Source organism: Marmota monax, unplaced genomic scaffold (assembly GCF_021218885.2).
Source record: "Marmota monax isolate L192 unplaced genomic scaffold, Marmota_monax_Labrador192_F-V1.1 WCK01_AAM20220418_F8-fsc00008, whole genome shotgun sequence".
Lineage (NCBI taxonomy): Eukaryota > Metazoa > Chordata > Mammalia > Rodentia > Sciuridae > Marmota > Marmota monax.
In genome coordinates this window covers 14,143,163-14,164,793 of record NW_026694432.1, presented here as the reverse complement: position 1 = coordinate 14,164,793, position 21,631 = coordinate 14,143,163, and the positions used below count along the sequence as shown (strand labels likewise).

At 47.9% G+C, this 21,631-nt stretch overlaps 1 protein-coding gene across 3 annotated transcripts in view; it reads right to left on the bottom strand.

Moving 5' to 3' along the window:
- Positions 1–3,456: 3,456 nt before the first annotated feature.
- The window catches only part of Dlgap3 (DLG associated protein 3), a 60,758-nt gene continuing 42,583 nt past the window's right edge, over positions 3,457–21,631 (bottom strand). For all 3 annotated transcript variants that reach the window (XM_046469470.2, XM_058570915.1, XM_058570916.1), the window contains 5 exons: positions 21,317–21,402; positions 6,534–7,018; positions 5,440–5,531; positions 4,981–5,124; positions 3,457–4,314 (listed from right to left, as the gene is read on the bottom strand). In XM_046469470.2, coding sequence (XP_046325426.1) covers positions 4,096–4,314; positions 4,981–5,124; positions 5,440–5,531; positions 6,534–7,018; positions 21,317–21,402 — 1,026 coding nt within the window. In that variant the 3' untranslated portion in view covers positions 3,457–4,095. The remainder of the gene's footprint in view (positions 4,315–4,980; positions 5,125–5,439; positions 5,532–6,533; positions 7,019–21,316; positions 21,403–21,631) is intronic.

Sequence of the window (21,631 nt, the reverse complement as noted above, 5' to 3'; positions counted from 1 at the left end):
CGGCCCAGGTTCGATCCTTAGCACCACATACAAACAAAGATGTTGTGTCTGCCGAAAACTAAAAAATAAATATTAAGAAATTCTCTCTCACTCTCTCTTAAAAAAAATAAAGACAATAATAGTACCTAGCCTCTAGGATTGCTGAATTAAATCACCTTAAGGTATATAAAGTGCTTGGCATAGTACTTGGCACCTCCTCAATAAGTGCTCAGTAAATTATTACTCATATGTTAAATATTACACACAGTCATTCCTCCTGTCCTTTTTTTTAAAAAAAAATACAGTAGATGGACACCTTTATTGCTAGGCAAGCACTCTACCAACTGTGCTACAGCCCCTCCCCTCATCCTTTTTTTCTTTTTTTTTTTTTTTTTTTGGCCTTATTCACTCATCAAGCCAAAAATCTGAGTGACTTTCAAGGTCACTTCTCTGAGATTGTTTCACCAAAGCTTCCTAAATGTCTCTCAAAGTCAACATCACCCCCTCTTACCTGGATCCCATTAGCAATGGTCTCCCTGCCTTCTTATTGCCCCCTCCAGACCACTTACATCCTTTTGGCCCAAGGGTCTTTCAAAAACTTACAAAAAAAAAAAAAAACATGAAATCCCTAGTTTAGCTCCCCACACCCCACTGCCACCATGGGTCCCTTCTGGCCACATCTCCTCCACTCCCGCCACACCCCATCCCAGCCTAATGCCCACCTCCATCCTTTGCTCTCCCTTCTTTCCCAGAACACATACCCTTTCCAAGCTTCTGCCAAAGTCGATCCCTTCACCTGAAAGGAATGTTCTCCCTTCTCTTCCTTGACTGCAAAATGCTAATTCATTCTGCGAGACTCAGTTCACAAAGCAGAAAGCTTTCTCGGGATCCTACGCTAGGGTTTAAATGTATGTTCCTCCAAAACTCATGTGAAAATTTAATTGCTGTTATAATAGGGTCTTTAAAAGGTGATTTGGCTGAGCACTCCATTCTCGTGGGTGGGTGGGATTTGGTACCCTTTTAAAGAGGTGAGTTTGGCCCCCTCTTCCCCTTTCTGGCCCTCTCTCGCCTTCCACAATGGGATGATGCAGCAAGAAGGCCCTGGCCAAATGCAGGAACTTTTTTTTTTTTTTTTTACAGTATCCTGCTCTGTTTTCCAGGCTGATCCTGAACATCTGGACTCAAATGAACCTCCTGAATAGCTGGAACTACAGGCATACAAGGTCGTGCCCTGGTTTTAGGCATTATGGTGCTGGACTTTCCAACCTCCAAAACTGTGAGTCAATTAATCTCTTCTCATTATAAATTATCCAGGTATTCTATTATAGCAGCACAAAACAGACTGGCACCCTGATTGCTAGCACCTCCCCACTCTCATCTCCTCAGACCTCCTAGGGGAGCAGGCCTACCTCCCTTTGTAGTCTCTCTGTTCATGTTCCTGGCTATGGCCAGACTGGGGTTAACTCATGCACAAGAACTTGGTCTCCACGTTAATATACCCTTAGGGCTCAGTCCAACTACACGGGTCACAACAACCTAAGGGGACTGCTCCACGTTAGCATCACCTGGGGATATTTTAAACATCATGCCAGTAGCAAGATGATCAGAACTGCAGAAACTGACCTGCTCCTCTGTGCCCACTCCCATATACCTCCTGATCCAGGAAACCCAGCTCCATTTCTGAGAAAAGATATGGACCTTGAAAAAAAATGGTATAATGTAGAAGGTTGAACTTGGACTCAGCTGCTTCCTAGCTTCAGGATTTGAGGTAAGCTGTTTAACCTCTCCAAGCCTCAGTTTCCTTATGGAGGTGATAACAACACCCACTTCAAAGACTGTTCTGAGTACTGTCTAGTTCAAAACTCATTCATGTCCCAATTTTAGACACGAAACAATCTCAGAGAAGTAATGCAGTCCAGGCTTCCCTTGCCAAATCTATGGGAGAAAGACAAATCATCACTTCTAAAGGAAGCCTGTGTGATCCAACCTGTGTTCCCAAACTGGGCCTCACATCAGAATCACCTGGACCACTTGTTAAATAACCATTCAAGGATGGGGTCTATTCACTAAGTATTGGACCAGGCCCAGGAATCTGCATGGGCAGCTCCAAGCTAATTTGCTTTGGGGAATTCAGATCACATGAGAGCCCTCCTCATGGGCTCACGGGAGTGGGCATGTATAGTAGTTGTTAGAGTAGTAGTCTCCCAAACCAGCCTATAAAAACGTTTACACCACTTTTCAGTTCAAAACCCTTCTGTAGTTCCCCAGGGCACACAGAATGCAGGCTCACCCTTCTCAACCAGATCTTGAAGCCCACATGATCCATCTCTGCCTTCCCAATGCCCTTTCTCCTCCAGGCCTTTCCACAGCTGTTCCCTGATCTTGGAACATTCTTCCCAGCCCCAGCCCTTTGTCAGTGGCTAATACCTAGTCATTCCCAGAACTCACCACTGCATTTTAATTGCTTGTTTACTTGTCTGGTTTTCCCATAAGAACATAAGCTCTATAAGGACAGAAACTGCACAGTTCAGGGTTACCTCTATGGTGTCTGAGAGTGATGTTTACTGAATAAATGTGAGAATTGGTCCAGGAGTGCCTAGAAGAGCAACCAACCCCTTGAGGGGATTTTCTTCCTGTCTCAAGGTGACACACTAACCTCAAGGGACTAGAAATAGGGCTTTCTGGGTGGGGCTGCAACCAAGTCTTTTCTGAGCTAGGAAGGCTATAAAACTAAGAAGTCATGACTTGGCAATAGACCTGGGATACCACTTCTAGCTTTGTGACTTTGGACAAATCACTTAACCTCCCTTGGGCTCAGCTTTGTCCTCCATTGTAAAAATGAGCTATATTCACATAATGCATGCATCCCTTGCCTGACCCACATGAAGCATTTTTGATAAATATTAGCCATCACTACTACTAGGTCTGGATTGGCTTCCCAGAAAAGTTATGTTCCTTCTACCTCCTTTTCCCAGTATCCACCCATAGGAGGCATCAGAGGAAGTTGCAGCACTTTTCTGAATAGTTTTCTGCTGCTGATTAGGAACGACTGGAGCAGAAGGAACACTGTGCCCTCAAGGGAAGAGAAACCATATTTGTAGATACCTAATAATAACCACACTGTTTGTTGAGCACATGCTGTGTGCCTTGCATTGGGCGCCAGTGCTTCCCGCTCTGGGGGAACCCTAGGAGGAATGGGAGGCAGAAAGGGAACCAAACTGAACCAGGGAGGGTGAAGAGGTTGTCACCTTCCCCTCTGCAGGCCACCAGAGCCCCTCCAGGAAAGCCTTGGTCCTTTTTGTGGCCACCAGAGGGCCAAATCCCCTTTCTCCAAGCTGGCCCATTCCCGTGGAGGGGCTTAGGACCTGTGCTGTCCCAAAATCAAGAGCACCAGCATGGCACTTCTCTGCCCCCCCTCCCTGCCACGCCCACCCCCAGGCAGAGGTGGCCTCTTCTGGAGAGAGCAGCTGGCTCAAGTGCAGTTCTGCGGTTTTATTTTTCCTGGGATACTCGGGATGTGGGAACAGCCACAGGTGTGGTGAGGGGAAGCCCCCATCTCCCCTCCCCAGCCGCTGGGAAAGGGGAGAGGCCCAGGTGCCCTGGTCCTGGGTTGGTCCAGCCACTGCGGTCCCTGGGCCCTGTGGGCTGAGGGCTGAAGGTGGAGCCCTGGGAGGGTGGGGTGGGCTCCTAGGCGGGGTTTGGGATTCTTCATAAAAAGCCACGAAGCTTGATCCCCACGAAGCCCAGCCCCGCGGGGTGGGTGAGGGGACGCAGAGCCCAGATGAGGGACCCGGCCCGGCCTGGCCCGTGGGGGGAAATAATGGCAGAGATGGTGCCCATGGGGAGGTGGGGACAAAGCGTCGGACCAGGAAGGTGGGGGTTCCAGGTGGGGAGCGCAGGGCGGAGAGGCACGGCCCCCAGCCCAGCCCGGGCGCCTTCGCGTGGGGTCAGGAAGGTAAAAAACCCACGAGAGTGTGACGGGCAGGAGGGGCCGGGGCGTGCGGTGCCGGCGCGGCGGGCGCACTGGGCGGCCCGCGTTCACAGTGACCTCGACGCTGGGTGTACAGTACGGGTAGAAAACCGCGGGCCCGGGCCCGGCTGGGCGGGCCGGGCGGGTCACAGCCTGGTCTGGGCCTCGGGGATGTAGATCTCGATGCTGTCCGCGCTCTCGGTGGCCGAGCTGTGGCGGAAGGAGGCGGCGCGCTTGGCCGCCAGGAGCCGCTTGCGCGCTTCCTGCCGCTGCCGGTCCACGGAGTCCAGGGAGCGCTCCTTCACCGGCACGCCCCGGCCCCGCGAGGGCTTCTTTGGTATCGGCGGAGGGACCTTCTTCTCCTCCTGTCGGGAGAGCGGGCGGCTGAGCTTGGGCGCGGGGGATCCACCCGGCATCCCGTGACCCCACGTCCCAGCTCCCAGAGGGATGGAAACTGTGTGACTCTGAACGCGGGTGCTGCGACTTGAAGCCCCAGGTGTACTCGATCTGCCAAGGTCAAAGCCCCCCCATCTTTCCCTAAAACGTGACGTGTTCGAGCGCCCCCTGGTGGAGCTGTTCTGAACAGCTCGCATCAGGATGCTGGCTGAGAGACTGTGTTTTCACGCCAGGTGGACATGGGCACAGCTCTGAGAACCGAGGCTAGGCAAGCGAGGTGACCCGCCACTCCTTTGAGACCCATGGCAGACAGGATCTAGTAGGCTGAGGTCTGAGGGTATATATACTGCTCTGTCCTCTATGCCTAGGCCTGAGCTGAAGGTGACCTTCTAGGTCTAGTTCTATTCTCCCAAACTGCAAGGGCCAGAGATGCCTGAAGCAGCTCTGGAAGTTCAGGCAGTGATAAGTACTGGGGCCACCCAGGTTGCAATGACCGGAAGTTCTGGAAGCGGATGGTCACCCATCACCTTGCTGCCCATGGGTCCCTCCTCATGGGCCCTTCCCCTTCATACACATCTCTCCTTGGAAGGTAATTGTTCGGGGTGTGGCCTCTAGAGACACCCACCAACACACACCTTAGGCTCCAGGAGTTTCCAGCTGTTGGCCTTAAGTTGCTGTAACTCCAGGAACTTGAGGGTAACATCCTCAATGGAGAGCTGTAGGAGGTCCCAGAAACCCGCCAGGTCCTGGAAGGTGGGCACGGGGAACGCAGTGGGGTCCTGCAGCAGTGGAAGACATAGTGGGGGCAGCCAGTTAGGGAGGTCTGACCCCAGTTAGGACCACAGACAGCCCCATCCAATCTCACCCTCAGGAAGTTCAACCTGGGAGAGGGGTTGGGGGTGGGAGAAAGCAAGACCAAAAAGAGCCCAGGTCTCTCCTTTCTTGGGCACAAATACCTGACCCCCCCGCCTCCTGGCACAATATACTCAAAACTACCCCTGCAGGCACACAGACCTGGTCTTACCTCCTGGTCATACTCTGGATCACCTGCCAGGTCCACAAACCTGGTAGGCTGTATTCCTATGGGCACTCACCATGCTTTGCTGACACAGCCGGAAGAACTGCTGGACCTTCTGGGACAGAAGAAGTTGTGTGCTGCCCACAGCACTGCGGATCTTCTCCAGGACTGGAGAGCAGAAGGAAACTCAAGGAGGGGAATGAGACATCTCCTTCCCCCACCTCCAGGAAGTCTGCCCTAAATGGTTCTCACCACTCAGTTATTTGCACAGTCTATCTCCCCCAGCCCCTTCCCCATCCCCATCCTCAATTCCTAATTAGTAGCTCCCTGCCCACCTCACCAAGAGGACTGAATCCTGAGGCACTGATGCTCCTTCCTTCACTCAGCTTACATTAGCTAAGCACTCATCCTGTATCCTCCTCCTTCCACATCAGAGAACAGATGGATACCAGCCCCAGCCTAGCCCTATTGACCAAACTTAGACCCTCAGCAATTTAGCAAGGCCCTATCACAAAAATAAGGAGGACTAGGGGTGAAGTTCAGTGGTAGAGCACTTGTCTAGCATTTGGGAATCCCAGGTTCTATCCTCAGTCCCAGCCCCAGCCCCACAAAAGAAAAAACAAAAAAGAATTATTACTAGGTAATTTCATGAACATGACACTTTGACTTCCTAGTCCCATAAACTTAGAGACTGTGTCTCCCCTCCCCTCAGCCTGGATTTACAGGGCGGGGCCATGCCCTCTCAGGCCAGGGCAATGACTGCTTAGCTGAGCCTCAGATCTGATCTGACTGGCACTGCCTTCCCTCTACCTCCAGGTCTTGCTCCTGGATCACTCTGGATCCCTACACCAGTTCAGATCTGGATTCCCTTTGTCCTCATGGATTTGGTGACCTGGATTGATAGCCATCTTCTAAAAGTCTAGCCTTCTACCTGATCAGAGCGGCTTGCTTCCAAGAGCTTCCAACAGGTCCTGCTGCCACTGCTGACCCCCCACCTCCCCAGCTCTGGGGCTGAAGAACCAGGAAAGAAGGCAAACTCAGTCCAACGGGGTGGGTGGGGGGAGCCTACTATGCTGCAGCCCCACTCTCCCCGCTCCACGGTCCCCTGTGCCCTCAGCCCCCAGTCCCCAGCCCCCGGCCCTGCAACACTCCTGGATGGGGCCGACTCACTCTCCTCAGGCAGCTCATAGTCCTCCGCCTCGCGCTCCATCTGCTGGCACCAGTGCTCCAGCTTCTCCACCTCTGCCCGCAGCATCTTGATGAACCACTCGCCGTCCCGTGGGCAGGGGGACGTGCGGCCTGAGTCGGGGAGGCTACGTGAACCACGCTCCATCCAGGAGTCGCGGCGGCCAGACCCGGGGCCAGGGGCAGGGGCGGGGGCAGGGCCGGGCGACCCATCGGTGGCCGGCGGCTCATACGGCAGTGGGTAGCCCTCGCGGTAGGCCCACTGGCCCTGCGTGTGGACCGTGCGGAAGACTGAGTAGGTGGGGGCCCGGGGCCCGGGCTGGGGCTCAGAGGCATGCCTCTGGAAGGATCGTCCAAACTGCAGGGCCTTGTCTTCTGTGGCCACCGTGGCCAGGCCGGCCAGGCCCTCCAGTTCCAGGTCTGCCTGCACACCGGCCGTCACGCTGTTGGAGCGCTTGAACCTTGCCCGCCTGTGGAGAGAGGTGCCTGTCCCCTCTGTCCCTGACCATCTTAGCCCTCACCCACATCCCAGGCAAAAGGGGAAAGGAGTGAGGAAGGGAACCTACAAAGCAGTCAGCATGAGGCCAAGCACTGGAAATGGATGAATCCTTGCAACTAGTAGGTACCCAATATACCTACTCATCGCACCACCTCTCCACAGGGTGACAGTCAAAATATTTAACAACCAGTACTCCATGGCCCGAACAGATGCTGTCATACACCAATCCAAGCAGATTGTGACCAAAGTGCTGGGACCTCACCTGTAGAAGCTGGATTGTGAGGTAGATCAGAGGGTCCCAGGTAGGGTCCAGGGTAGTGTTAGCTCTTTATGGATGAATGCAAATGCATTCAGCATTCTAACAAAGGTAAATCCATGCTGGTTCGCACGGGCTGTACAGTGTGTACTGAGCCCTAAGACCCATGAGTAAACCTAGGCCCAGAGGCCCAGCATCACCCAGCCACAAAGTAGCAGAGCTAGAATTTGGACCCAGGGCTGCCTGCTGGGTTCCGCAGTCAGAGCACTCTGTTCCACACTCCACAGCAGCTGCTAGAACATCAGGGGAGGAGGTGCCTGGGAGCAGCTGGGGGTGGAGTGGGCATGCGGCTGGGAGGACTTCTCCCCTAGGGACCCTGACAGCTCAGCCCAGAGCCTGGCCAGACACAGTATGCCAGTGCCAGTGGAGCTGAATTAAGTTGTTGGCAGGAATGACACAGGGCCTGGAAATTTCTTGTCTTTGAGTTAATAATATGCAAATCCTATGCAAAACAGAAAGTCAATTGGCCTTGTTCATTTTTTTCCCCTGAGTTCAGAGTAGGGGCTCTTTTCTATAAAGAACTCAGTGGCCTCCTAAGAGGTATAAGGTTAGGGTCTGACAATACTTTAAGAAGTGGGAGTCAGGAGATGTGGGGGGACAGAGGATGAACAGAAGTTCTACATCTGAGAATGCAAGGACCTCACAAGAAAGATCTATGGGTCCTGAGTTCCCCGCCCCCTCCACACATGGTCAGAAGAGAGACAGACTTGTTGGGACAGCTCCAGAGACCTGTCCAGCTTCCCAGGAGACTCCCAACCCCCGCAACTTCAGCATTCCCCATACTGCCCAAACCTTCTCTCCTTGCCTGCCTGCCTGCTTCCCTCCAGCTGGCGGGCTGCCTGCTGGGAGCCTGTTGCCATAGAAACCAGGCCCAGAAGGATGCTGCAGGACCCAGGAAAGAGAGATGCACTCATGTGCAGTCTCCAACGAGCCCTATGTCCCCACCCCCACCAAGAGAGAGAGGAGGAGAGACAACATGTCTTCACTGCCTCCCACATGGTCTTTACCTGGGTGTCTGCCCTGGTCAAGACTGGCATCACCATGTGCCTAGACAGTTGGACAGCCTCCTTTCAGATACCTCTGCAACCACTCAGATCAATATAGAAGATCACTGGACTAGGAGGCAGACCTGAGTTCTAATGCTAGCTTTGTCACTATGTGTTCACCTAGGCCATCTAATATGTGTGAGGGTATATTTAAAATAGATGTTATATATGATTATATATTATATATAAATATGCACCTATATCTAAAAATATACACACATATAAAATTATAGGAATATAAGATTATAGGAATGGGCCAGTAATTATCAAGGTATCTCCTCTAAAATTATACCTTGCATATTTTAAGATCTAAGGCCCAACAATCCCTCCCCAATCTACCGAAGAATAGTCTTCCTAAAAGAGCTGAACTCTGTCAAGTCATTTCTGTGATCAGAACCTTTAAATAGGAGCTGGGGATGTAGATCTGTGGTAAAATACTTGCCTAACATACATAGGACCCTTGGTTCAATTCCCAGCAAACACAAACACACACACACACACACACACACACCATCATTTCTTCAGGTAACAGGCATAGTTCAGTGGTACAGCACTTGCTGACCATGCATGTTAGGTTTAATGCCCAGAACTGGAACAAAAAATTCGATAGCTTCCCACTGCCAGCAAGATCAAGTTCAAACTTCCTCCTAGAACCTACCTAAAGCCCTTATGAAGCCCACATGCTCCAGCTGCTGTCCTCATCTTTGACCTCATCTCCCCTACAATCTCCCTGTTCCCCAAATAGATTATCTGTTATCCTGATTCTCCACCTTGGCACATGCTATTCCCCTGCCCCAAATGGCCTTCTTCCTCTTCACTCCCTGTCCATTCCATGACCAAGTCCCTTTTCCTCTCTGAACCTCCTGACTGTCCCCAGGCCACTCTTCAGTTTCATACCGCCGCCCCCCCCAGCAGTCTTCTTGCATTCAGAGGCAGCCTCACTATTTGGTTAAACTGTTCCCTGGTGAGAGTCTTGTGTGTCTAACTACCGTCAGGATGCATCTTAGCTTCCCATGAATAGTTCTGTGCCTTTGAACTAGTGAGCATGTAACTCCTTCAGAGCTCCAGGAGTTGCAAATCACAGAGGTAAAGGTGGGGTTTGCACCAGTAAATACACTATCAAAAAGCTGCTATCCTGCTGCTTCCCTGTCACCCCCACTAAACACAGATCTGTCCTTTGGCACACCTGGGCCTGCTGTCTTTCACACCTTCCTCTGAGAAGTCCTGAGAGGATGGCGCTCCATCTCCATGGAAGCAGCCACACAGTCTGGAACAGAAGCACCAAGTGCCCCAGGCTTCATGGTTCTCAAGTCACTACCTCAGTGAGCTCTCTCACTGTGTGTGCGTCAAGGAAGACTGAAGAGCTGATGAGCTCATGAGATTAGTAGTAGAAGCACACTCCTCACCAACACTCCCAGCCAGGGGCCAGAGATTTCCACAGCACAAGCAGGAGTCAGCCATCCTTGTGTAAGTGGCATTTAAAACTAGCAAGAAAAGAGCAAGGGATCAAAGATCTAAAGTCCAGGGAAACATGGACATTTCACAGGTGGGTGGAGACAGCATAGCTCATAGAGGAACAGCATAGCTCACAGAGGAGAGGAAGAAGCCAGGGAGGATGAGAAAGAAAACCAGAATGACTTAAAGGAAGATAGGGAGAGGAAGGTCTCCAGCAGGAATGAGCAGACAGCACGAACAATGCAGCCGGTTCAGAATGAAAAGAGTCACCAAAGCCACTATGACGAGGGCAAATGTGGGTTTGGTGGGATGCGGGGGCAGACACAGACTGCAGTGGGTTTTTAGGAAATGGGAAAGCTAATCAAGATGACTCCTTCAAAGAGCTTTCCTGAGAGCTGATGTGGTGGTGCACACCTGTAATCCCAGCCACTCGGGAGGCTGAGACAGGAAGATCGCAAATTCAATACCAGCCTCAGTAATTTATTGAGGCCCTAAGCATTTTAATAAAGACTGTCTCAAAATATTTTTTTTTTAAAGGCTAAAATGTGCTCAGTCATTAAGTGCCCCTGAATTCAATCCCTGGTACCAAAAAACAAAAGTATGCCTAAGAAGCAAAGAAGTGTGAAGGGCACACGGTTAAAGAAGAGGTGTTTTATTTAAGATGGTTCTTACCTACTACATCCTGAGGGGAAATAATCCCAGAGGTAGGCAAGATAATGGCACCCAAAGAGGTTCACACCCAAATCCCCTGAGCCTGTGAATGTGTTGGGAACTCCACAGATGGGATGAAGTGAGTGCCCTGGATTATCCAGGGCTGTGCAGTTTAGTCACAGGGTCCCTGTCAGTGAGAAAGGGAGACAAGAGGTCAGGCAGGAGGTGGGAGGAAGGAATCCAGGCTGGTGTAAGGCAACCTGAGGGCAGGACCAGTGGAGCTGGCTTTGAACCCCTGAAGGCCATGAGGAATGCAAACAGCCTGTCAACTGGAAAAGGTAACAAAACTGATTCTTCCCAAAGCACCCCGAAGGGACGTCGTCCTGTAACACCTAGATATTAGCCCTGTGAGACCCGGTACAGCCTTCCAACCTCCAGGAATGTAAGACATTAGATATGTATGTGTTACCTTACTGAATTTGTGGTCATTTGTTACGGCAGGAATAGGAAACCAATACGACCTGTAAAGAAAAGCTGATTGAAGATGCAGAGAGATAACAGTCCAAGGAACCAGATGGAAGGGGGATAAAAAGTAATAACATCCTCTGAGCACTGAGTAGGTGCAAGGCTAGTCCCGTGATAAGGGTGTTAGTCCCATCCCTACTTACAGACAGGAAAGTGATGTTTAAAGAGGCCGAGTGACTTCCTTAAGCCACCACAGCCTGCTGCCTCTCCAGACTGCAGGGGAGGGGGAAGCTCTAGCCAAGAAGACCGAGGCCGAGCCGGGGGAGGGATGCAGGCAAGCTGGGGGCTGGCCTGGAGGTGAAGCAAGGTCCCACCAGATGACATCAGCCCTCACAGTGCAGTGGCTGAGACCTCTGCTGGAGGAGACTGGTGGGGACAGAGGAAGGGGCGACAGAACGGAGAGGTTAAGCCCAGGCACTCAGGAGCCAGGCTGCCCGCATCCAACAGCCCGATCCATGGCTTGGGCCTGTTTCTCATCTGTAAGTGAGAAGAACAGTCTTAGCTTGCGAGACTGCAGTGAGATAATGTGTATGAAGAACTCAGAACAGCACCTGCCGGCCCATTGTGTTGGCTATTATGGAGAAGTAGGAAAGTTTGCGGCTCTCACTGCAAAGAAAGGGAGCTGGATATACACAATAGTCCGAATGTAGCAGGAGGCCCCAGCGAGGGCATTGTAGTCATTAATTATTCTGATTGCTGTTGATCACTTCCATCTGTTCTCCCACAGTACTCCAAACAAAACCTCTTTTATACTCCATATCACATTGTATTGTAGTGAGTTATTTGCATATCTGTCTCTCTCACTAAATAGGGCAGCTCCTCAAACATAAATGTTGGCTGGGTGGTTGATTGGTTGGTTGGCTGGAAGGAAGGATGGTAGAGACCACTAATTATCCCCCAACATCCATTCTTCCTTTCTTCCTTAGTAACAGAATCCCATAATTTTAAGCTGGACAGTGGCCACTTTGGATACAGATTCTTCTCTCAATCTCCCTTACAACTAGGTATCACCATGTGGCTAAGTTCCAGTCCATAAGATATAAGCAAAAGTGGTATGTACAACTTCCAGAAAGTATTCTTCAAAGGAAAGCACTGGATCTGTTTTCCATCTGTATAATTTTATCATCTCAAGTGTATATAAACAGAACAGTTGTCTAGCATGCCCAAAGCCCTGGGTTCCATCCCCAGTCCCCTCAAAAAAAATAAAAGGAAAGAAAGGTGTGCCCTTTTTTATCCTTCCCTCCTCCCTGATAACCAGAGTCAGACATGATGGCTGGACCACAAGCAGCCACTTAGAACATGAGACAGCAAGCAAGTGTCAAGGGTGGAAGAACAGGAAGACAGAAGGAGCCTGGGTCCTGACACCATGGAACACCTACCAGCCCTCTGTGATTGTTCTCAGCAACAAAGAAATAAAATTCAATCATTTTGAAGTCACTGTCATTTGCAGGAGGGGGATCTATAATTCACAGCCAAACCTAATCCTAACTATAGCAGATGAGTCTTCAGGACTGTGAAGCCCAGGGCTTATGCCCCATTTAAGTTTTGGATCTGGCAGTGTTTGCTGTGCTCTCCACCAACAGCTGTAAGCACAGGATAGAAACTGGCTCCGGCTGTGACTTATCACTGCCGTGTAACAATGCGTTCACGGTGTTTTCTCCTCAGGCCTTTTAACTAGGCTCCAGAGGCCTCCTCCTCTTCAGTTCTTCCAGGTGATGATCACATTCCTGGGGATTCTGGAAGTTGTTTTCATGGTTACTTTAGAGAGATGTTCCCTCTGTGATTCCCTGGGGGATAACACATAAACCTCTGGCAAGAAGCTGGATTACCCCCTGAGACACAGTGTCCAAGGAAAAAGCCAGAAACTGTCAAGAGGGTTTGCCAGGGGTATTGGGCAAGAAATGGGCAGGGGCAGGAGGAGTAGGATGGCAAGGGCAGGAGGAGGGGCAGTGACACGTCAGCCAGGCACAATGCATCTAAGATGATCAGGCTGGGGTCCCTGAGACCACCACCCCAACCTGGGTGGGACTAGATGGCATTTCAGGAGGAGTCATGAAGGTCAGTAAGGAACCACCCTGGAGTTGAAGCGGGGGAGGGGAGGCAATGCCTGTGCCAGGGCTTATCTTGGAATGTAGCTTCATGAGGATGGGAGACTCCTTCCTGGGGCTCCAAGGGCTTGTCCTTTCAGCACATGCCCTTCCCCAGGTGCTAACGCCAAAGTGACCATGATGCTAAGGAAGGGGTGGACAGGCCTTCCTACATAGTTTCCCAAGTGGCCCTGGGTGGGTGCAAGTGGGTCTAAGTAGGGTTGTCAGATGCCCATGGTTAGATGGAGCTGGAGGCACATCTTCTGTGACCCCCAGGGGACCCCAGGATAGTCTTCTAAAGTTCAGCAAGGACATGAGATGACCCGTTACATGACCCAGAGGGTACTAGGTGGAGAAGACAGGGTGGTAAGGTCACCTTGGGACAGAGCTGATGACTGTTTTTAGGTATGTTGCTTCTCACCACAAGGCCTTAGCATGTGCCATTCTTTCTGCCTGGAACATTTTTTATCTCTGATTTTCATTCAGTTAATTTTTGTTCATCCATCAGGTCTCTACCCAAATGTCACTTCCCAGGGATGCCCAGTCTGACCCCTATGACCAGGTTAAAGCCCCCAGAATACAGTCTCATGGCACACCTGCCTCTCCTCTGTGCCAGCTGTCACAGCTGTAAGTCTTCCCCAGCCTGGGTTTTGTTTTGTTTTGTTTCACTGTTGGGCATCAAATTCAGGGCCTCACAAGAGCTAGGCAAGTGCTCCCCCACTGAGTGGCATCCCCAGCCCTATTCCTTGTTATTGAGGAGACTCTGAGATTAGCATGGAGCTATGTTTCCCCAAGGCAGGAGTTGTATCTGGTTCTGCTCATGTCTATCCTCAATACCCAGCCCAGTATTTGGCAAATAACAGGGATCCAATCCATCTGTGGGCAAATGAGTCCTGGGCGGGGGTGTGGGTGCAGCCCCCACCCCTGTGCATTTATCTAAGCTAAGTCATCACTGATGATGGACAACTAGAAGGATCCACAGGCAATTGCCAGATGTAACAGGCTGTGCATCTGAACTCTACCCAAGAGGTTGGCAGAGAAGACCCTGAAAGGCAGAGACAAGCACTTTCCTGTCCAGCAATTTTAAAACCAAAGTACAGACAAGCTAGACAGGAGAAAGGACAGGAGTCCAAGAAAATGGGTGGTAGTGGGTGGGGGGGCGAGTCCTGGATATTTGCCTGGCGAGGCTGCTGGAATTCATGGCTCACTGTTAAGCGCCAGCTGGGGCATGGCGTGTGGTGAGTCAGACTCAAAGTGCCAGGGACAGAAGGGACAGCAAGGGCTGTACAGGTGTATAACTAAGGATGCCTTCAGCAGACAAGCGAGGGAGCTGGGCCAGAGAGATGGGCCAGATCTCCCCTCTCCCCACCTGTCACTGCCTCTGAATTCCCAGTGTGATCACCTGTCCCAGGCAATCCCATTTTTCAGACACTTTTTCAAACTGATTCCGCCCCATCGAGACCTCACCAAGCACTTACACGAGGGCAGGGAAGCCCAGGCTCTCTGCCTGACCCTGCCCTGCCCACCTTTCACCCCCAAATGCCTCTCACCTGGGTCCACTTCTCCCTGAATCTGCTGCTATCAGCCTTGTGATCAAACCACTGATCACTATAGTAGACTGAATCGACTTAGGAAGCTCCCGCCCACGCCCCAAACACTTAGAAACGCTGGAGAAAATCAAACTGAAAAGGTGTTTTTGCTACAATGCCAAGCTTGAAAACAGGAAAGAGACATCTTCAGGTACCAGAAGCAAAAAGGAAATTCAAAACGCAAGTAGTGAGAGGGCATCTAAGCCAAGGGAGCCCCGGGAATCTGGGGCCAGACATATGCTAGAGGCTAGAAGGGAATGCCGAGGGAGGGAGGGAGGGAGGGAGGGAGGAGAGACCCCAAACCTGAGCGTCATGGAATGCTGGAAGGATACCCGTAACATGAAGCCAGAAACCAAGAAGGTCTGTTCAGTTTACAAACCTGGACCAAATAAGCTCATGCCAGGGATTCAGGAGTGTGGTCTGGAAGCAGGATACTGGGAAATCAGAACATTAAGGATGCTTTGTGCGGGGGGGGGGGGGGGGTCAAATGTGTACTGCCAGGGAAACACGGAAATTCAAGCTGAGATATTAACTTTAAAAGTGGTCCCAAGCTCAAGGTGTACCACAGCACGGTAGAAACTGAGCCCATGAGGAAGGAGCAGGCAGTAATAGTGAGCTCATATATTGCTCAAACATGTTTGTAAATCCACACTATTAAGCCATAAAAAAATACAACAACTGACCGAGCAGAAACTTTTAAAGAGATACAATCAAAATCCTAGATAAATACAATATAGAAGATGAAGGGAAGGAGTTAAAGTGAAAATGGAAGTGTTCAGAGCGTCTTGTTTCGTATCTAAGAGGGATAGAAATACTAATTTTAGACATCATTAGAAAACCAAGAAATTAAGCATATCTGTCAAATTTGTAAGGTAAGTCACTACTACAAAATGTAAAACTTCCAAACCAGTGGAGGGAAAAAGAAAGTATACTTGATCAGTTCAACAGAAAACAGAAAAATCAGAGAGGAGAAAAGTAACAAAAAGCATGTTAAATAGAAAAAAATTACAGGTGACAGAAATAGTTGGGCATAATGGCGCACACCTGTGATCCCCATTACTCGGGAGGCTGAGACAGGAGGATCCCAAGTTCAAGGCCAGCCTCAGCAACTTAGGGAGACTCTGACTCAAACTAAAAAAAAAACCAGAGGGGTTCTAGGGAACCCCTAGGGATTAGTTCAATGGTAGAGCACCTCTGTTCAATTACCAGTACCCTCATAAAAAAGGGCAGAAATAAATCCAAGTAAATAACAAAAATATTACTATATCAACATCAAATGGATTAAATATGTCTACTAAACTCTGGCTAAATATTGCTTACAATAACCAACACATCTAAAACATAAGGATATAGGAACATCAGAAATAAAGAGATGCAGGGCTGGGGATGTGGCTCAGCCATAGAGCGCTCGCCTAGCATGTGTGAGGCCCTGGGTTCGATCCTCAGCACCACATAGAAATAAATAAAATAAAAGTATTGTGTCCAAATACAGCTAAAAATAAATATTAAAAAAAAGAAATGCAGAAAGATGTATTGGAAAAGTAACCAAAAGAAAGCAGCTATAGAAATTTTTAAAAAAGGCAAAAATCATTAGTGAGTAGGGGAAGCAGCCTATTTCATGATAAAAAGAGTCAGTCTACTGAAAAGCTAAAATAACTATAACAGCACACAGTCAGACTCAACAAAAAATAAAGTTACCAGGGAAAATGACTTATCCACAATCACAGTAAGACGTTAAACACACCTCTCTCAAAACTGGCAGATTAGGGGCTGGGGCTGTAGCTTAGTGGTACAGCACTTGCCGAGCATGTGTGAGGCTCTGGGTTCGATTTTCAGCATTGCATATAAATAAATAAAATAAAGGTCCATCATATATATATATATATATATATATATATATATATATATATATATATATGGCACACAGCTATAATCCCAGCGGTTCAGGAGGCTGAGGCAGGAGGATCTGAGTTCAAAGCCAACCTCAACAACTTAACAAGGCCCTAAGCCACTCAGTGAAACCCTGTCTCTAAATAAAATCCAAATAAGGGATGGGGATGTGGCTCAGTAATAAGTGCCTCTGAGTTCAATCCCCAATACCAAAAAACAAAACAAATAAACAAAAACCAAGAAATGTACCAAGAAAATGAAAGATAAACATTTGAAAGATATAATTTATAAATTAGACCACATATGTGATATGCTATATATGATATACATATAATTCGTGTATATATGATAGAGGAAGCCTCAACACATTCTAAGGACTAAGTCCCAGACAGAACACTTGCTGTGACCACACATAGCAAATTCAGAAACCAATCATCAAAAGGCAGGCCCTCCCTCCAAGAAATACACTTGGAAATTTCAAAAACAAACAAACAATAAAACTAGAATTTTTTTCTAAATTCACAGGTTAAAAGGAAAAATATGATGAAAGTTACAAACTATTTAGAACTGAACAATGAAAAATACCAAATTCCAAAACTTATGAGATGCAGTTATAACAGTATAGCAAGAAAGGGAATTTATAGCCCCAAAAGCACATTAGAAAAATAAGAGATATTAGAAGTCAGTGTTTGAGTTCTAGAATTTTTTTTAAATAAAAGTCAAACATGGGGCTGGGGATGTGGCTCAAGCGGTAGCGCGCTTGCCTGGCATGCGTGCGGCCGGGGTTCGATCCTCAGCACCACATACAAAAAAAACAAAGATGTTGTGTCTGCCGAAAACTTTAAAAAAAAATAAATAAATATTAAAATTCTCTCTCTCTCTCCTCTCTCTCTCTCTAAAATAAATAAATAAATAAATAAAAGTCAAACATGTTAGAAGAAATAAAATCGTAACACCAAAGTGATAAAAGAAAGGAAGTATTTATGATTGCTCACCAAAACCAAAAGCTAGTTATTTAAAAGGCTGATAAAATGTAATTTAAAAATACATTTCAATGTTAGAAGATACAAGGTTGATCAAGAAAGAGAGGTCAAGCATAAATACATGTCTTAGGAAGGAAAAGGAAGCTAACTTAAAGATATAAAGAACATTTATAAAATTATAATGCTATTAGACACAATATTTCATGCCAATTTGGAAAACTACCAATTTTTGTAAAATGGTACACTGTTTAGAAAAATACAAGTCACCAAAATGGACTCAAAAAGAACAATAAAACCAGAATTGATCAAAAACCACTAAAGAAACTGAAACCATAGTTCCAAAAGCTCTCTTATTCCCAAAAGGCATCAGGCCTGGATAGTTTTATAGGTAACTCTTCCCAAACCTTAGGGAATAGATCATGCCTACTTTACACAAATTGTTCCAAAGAACAGAAACAAAGAAAGCAACCAAATTCATTTTAGGAGTCTAGCATAACCTTAATACCTGAGCTGAACAAAAACAAAACAAAACTTCAGGCCAATATCCTTGTGAACATAGGTATAAAAATCCTAAAGTAATAACTACTCAAAAATATAGCAATACACATAAAAATAATACAGCAAGGCTGTGATAAAAACTCCAAGAGCTCCATATATCCATTCTCATCTCAGTCTTTAGTCATAAGAACTGTAATTTTCAGCTGTGGACTTTGTACTTTGCAGACAGCTTCCCAGCTGAAAGACTATCCTCCACAGCCCCCCCCCCACCAGCAGCCAGTTGCCACCACGTGATGTGGTTACAGCCCAGGTGATGTAGGTTAAAGTGCTGTGTGTGACTTTTTAAAAAGGATGATGCCCTTCTTCCTCAGTTTCTCCTTCCCACTGCTCAGCACAGACATGGCAGGAGGAGCTTGAATTTCAGCTCCTGGGATATGAGGTAATACACAAAGGATGGAAAAGCAGCCAAAGAAGAGCCTAGGGTCCTGACACCATACCTCTTTACATCCAGGTGGCTTTGGATGTAAGAGAAATACACTTCTTTGAGACACCGAGACCCTCTTACAGGCAAATTCAATCCAAACTGATAACAGGATCAAGCAGAATTTATCCAGGAATTAAAGAATGGACCAACTGGGAAAAAAATATTCATATAATGCACCATATTCCACATGGAAAGAGAAAATCTAGGATCATCTAAGTAGACTCTGAGAAAGCATTCAGTAAAATTCCACTTGCCTTTTCTATTTAAAAAAATGAAAATTAAAAACTCTTAGTCAACTAGCAATAGACAGAAATTCCCTAACCTGAAAAAAAACAGTACCTATCACAAAATGTAGCAGACATCTTGAGAAGCCTAGCTACTAAACTCAAGAATGGAATAAGCAAGCTACTACTCAGGAGTAAACAGGAAGTCTTATTCAATGCATTATTATAAGAAAAATAAATTTAAAATAAAGATCTAAAAGAAATATCCTCATTTGCAAAAAAATCTATACAGAAAACCCACCATGATTTTTCGGATAACCTGAGACCTGATAAGGGAGAGCAGCAAGGCTGCTAAATACAAAATCAATAGGCAAAACTTAATAGTGTTCCCATATACTAGCAGTGCCCCCATTATAAAATAAAACAGAAAAAAAAGACCTAGATCATAATAGCTAACACCATCACCTTTCTACTAGCCTCAATTCCACCACTACTTTCCTCAAATTCATTCTCCATTCAGTAGCAAGTGATCTTTTGTAAACATAAATTAGAGCATGTCACACTCTTTCTTTAACCTTTTAATAGCTACTCATTATTTATAATTAGATTCCAATTCTTTATCATGCCCATGCTCGGCATGACCTGGCCCCTGGAACTCTCCAATGCACTCTCTCACTACTCCCCCATTGCACTCCTTGTCAATCACAGGAACCTTCTATCAGTTCCTGGTGCGTGTCAAACCTTTCTCGCCCCAGGGCCTTCGTATATGTGATTTCTTCTCCCTAGAATGCTTTTCCCCCAATCATCACTGTAGTGTTCTCAAACATCAGTTCAAATGTCATCTGCTTAATCTAAATAAGGTTCCTTCTCTCTTATCTCTTCCTCTTTCATATTCCCACCATGATGTGCAATAATATCATTACATGGTATTACCACAATGTATCATCCTATTTTTATTCATGGATTATTTACTGATTGCCTCAATTTCCCTCTAGACCATAACTTCTATAAGGACAAAAGTTGTGTCTTTGGTGTTTCCCTGAGCATTTAAGGCAGTGCACCAAACATGTGTCATATAACAAAGGCTTAATAAGTATTTGCTGAATGAATACATCATGAATGAATGGCAGAGTGTGCTCAGCTAGGATGCCTGCTACACTCCTCCCAGGATTCAGGCCTGTTAGGAGGAATAGAGAGACTCCTCGGGGATCTATCTGGATGCATCCCAAGCAAGCAGTGAAGACACATGGGCTTGGTTTATGGTCCACAGTTAGCACTGGAGTCAGGGTGATGTGTAGAATTAGGAGCATAGAGCTATATCCATCCTCAAAAACTTAAGTCATGGATTTGCAAATTGAGTCCGTCATAAATTGTCACTTCTCTGTAATATTCCTGACCTATTAAGAGTTTGGAGGACAGTGGCTTTAGGAGTGATGGGGACAACAGAAGGAGCCTTTTGCTACCCTTGAAGGAAGCATTTACTATATTAGGAGAGTATGGACCTTCAGGGAGCTAGAACAGGAGTGGAGGAAAAGGGCGACTCCCACAGAAACCCTAAGAAGATTTGATTTCACACACACACACACACACACACACACACACACACGAACCCCAGGGGGTCCCAGGAATAGATGGCAGAACCACAAGGAAGGCCAGAAGGCCAACAATGGCACATGAGAACAGAGCTGCAAGGGACAGTGCTGGGGCACTAGTTTGACACCTGCAGTGGGTATGGCCTAGACAACTTGGATTACCACAAAACCTTCAGTCAGCCTCAGAATGGTTCCCAGACACCATACCCAGGGCCACCAGGCATCATGCTCCAGAGGGCAGATGGGCACTATGGCATGGCCATGTGGTTGTTAAAGAAAGTGTCTCCCCAGGGACCCAACAACAGAGAGGACTTCTTTCAATATTCCCTCTGGAACTTACAATGCTAATTCTTCAGGTGGAAATTAAGGAAGCAGTGTTTCTGAGGCCACCTAATTCCAGAAGAGTGGCTGCTGGTAATTCTACTGTCTTGGATACACCACAGACTCAGGCATATAATAGGTACCCCCAACTGGTTATATGTTGTGCAACCAAGTGAGGAGGAGTGTTATATCTGCCAGGAGCTGAGACAAGCAGTCTTCCTGTTTATTTTTTTCTCTGGGGTTCACATACTGGCCCACCTCAGGTTGTAAGGAGGGATTGGCAGTCCTATTATCCCCTGTAAAGGACAATGACTGGAGGCCTGCTTGCCACCTATTACCTTTCCTTACCTCTCTTTCTCCCCAACCACTGTCTGTCTGCCTCTAGGCACCTGAGAGTGGCATGAGTACAAGGAGAACTCGCTTTAGGTTTGATGACTACCCTGGAGGTCTCTGTGGACAACCTCTGTCTGCTCTGACTTCTCCCCAATAAGAAGGTGGGGTCTCACTCCAGTAGGAGAGCAAGTGCAGGCAGAGTGAGCCAAGGAGGACATGACAGCCCTTGCTCCTCTTCTCCCCAGTGACACCTGAGTGTACCCACCATGACCTACCTCTTGTCCTCTTCCACCTGTACACCGATGGAGTGAAACTCTCTTCGGCTCCTGTTCTCGGTGTCAGAGTCTGAGATAGTCTCCACCTGGCGGCAGGGTGGAGGAGTCAGCAGCGGGGCCTAGCCAGGGGACACACCCCTTCCCAGTGAGAATGGTCAGCACTGGCTGAGCCCCAAGCCAACTGGCAAATCTTCATCTCCCTGAGGAGACGAGAGAGCAGACGCATCAAGGTGGCAACAACTGGGCCCCTCTCTGCACTCTCTATCAGGGATGATGGTACAGGAAAGGGACAAGTTGCTGAAACAGCCCTGTCGA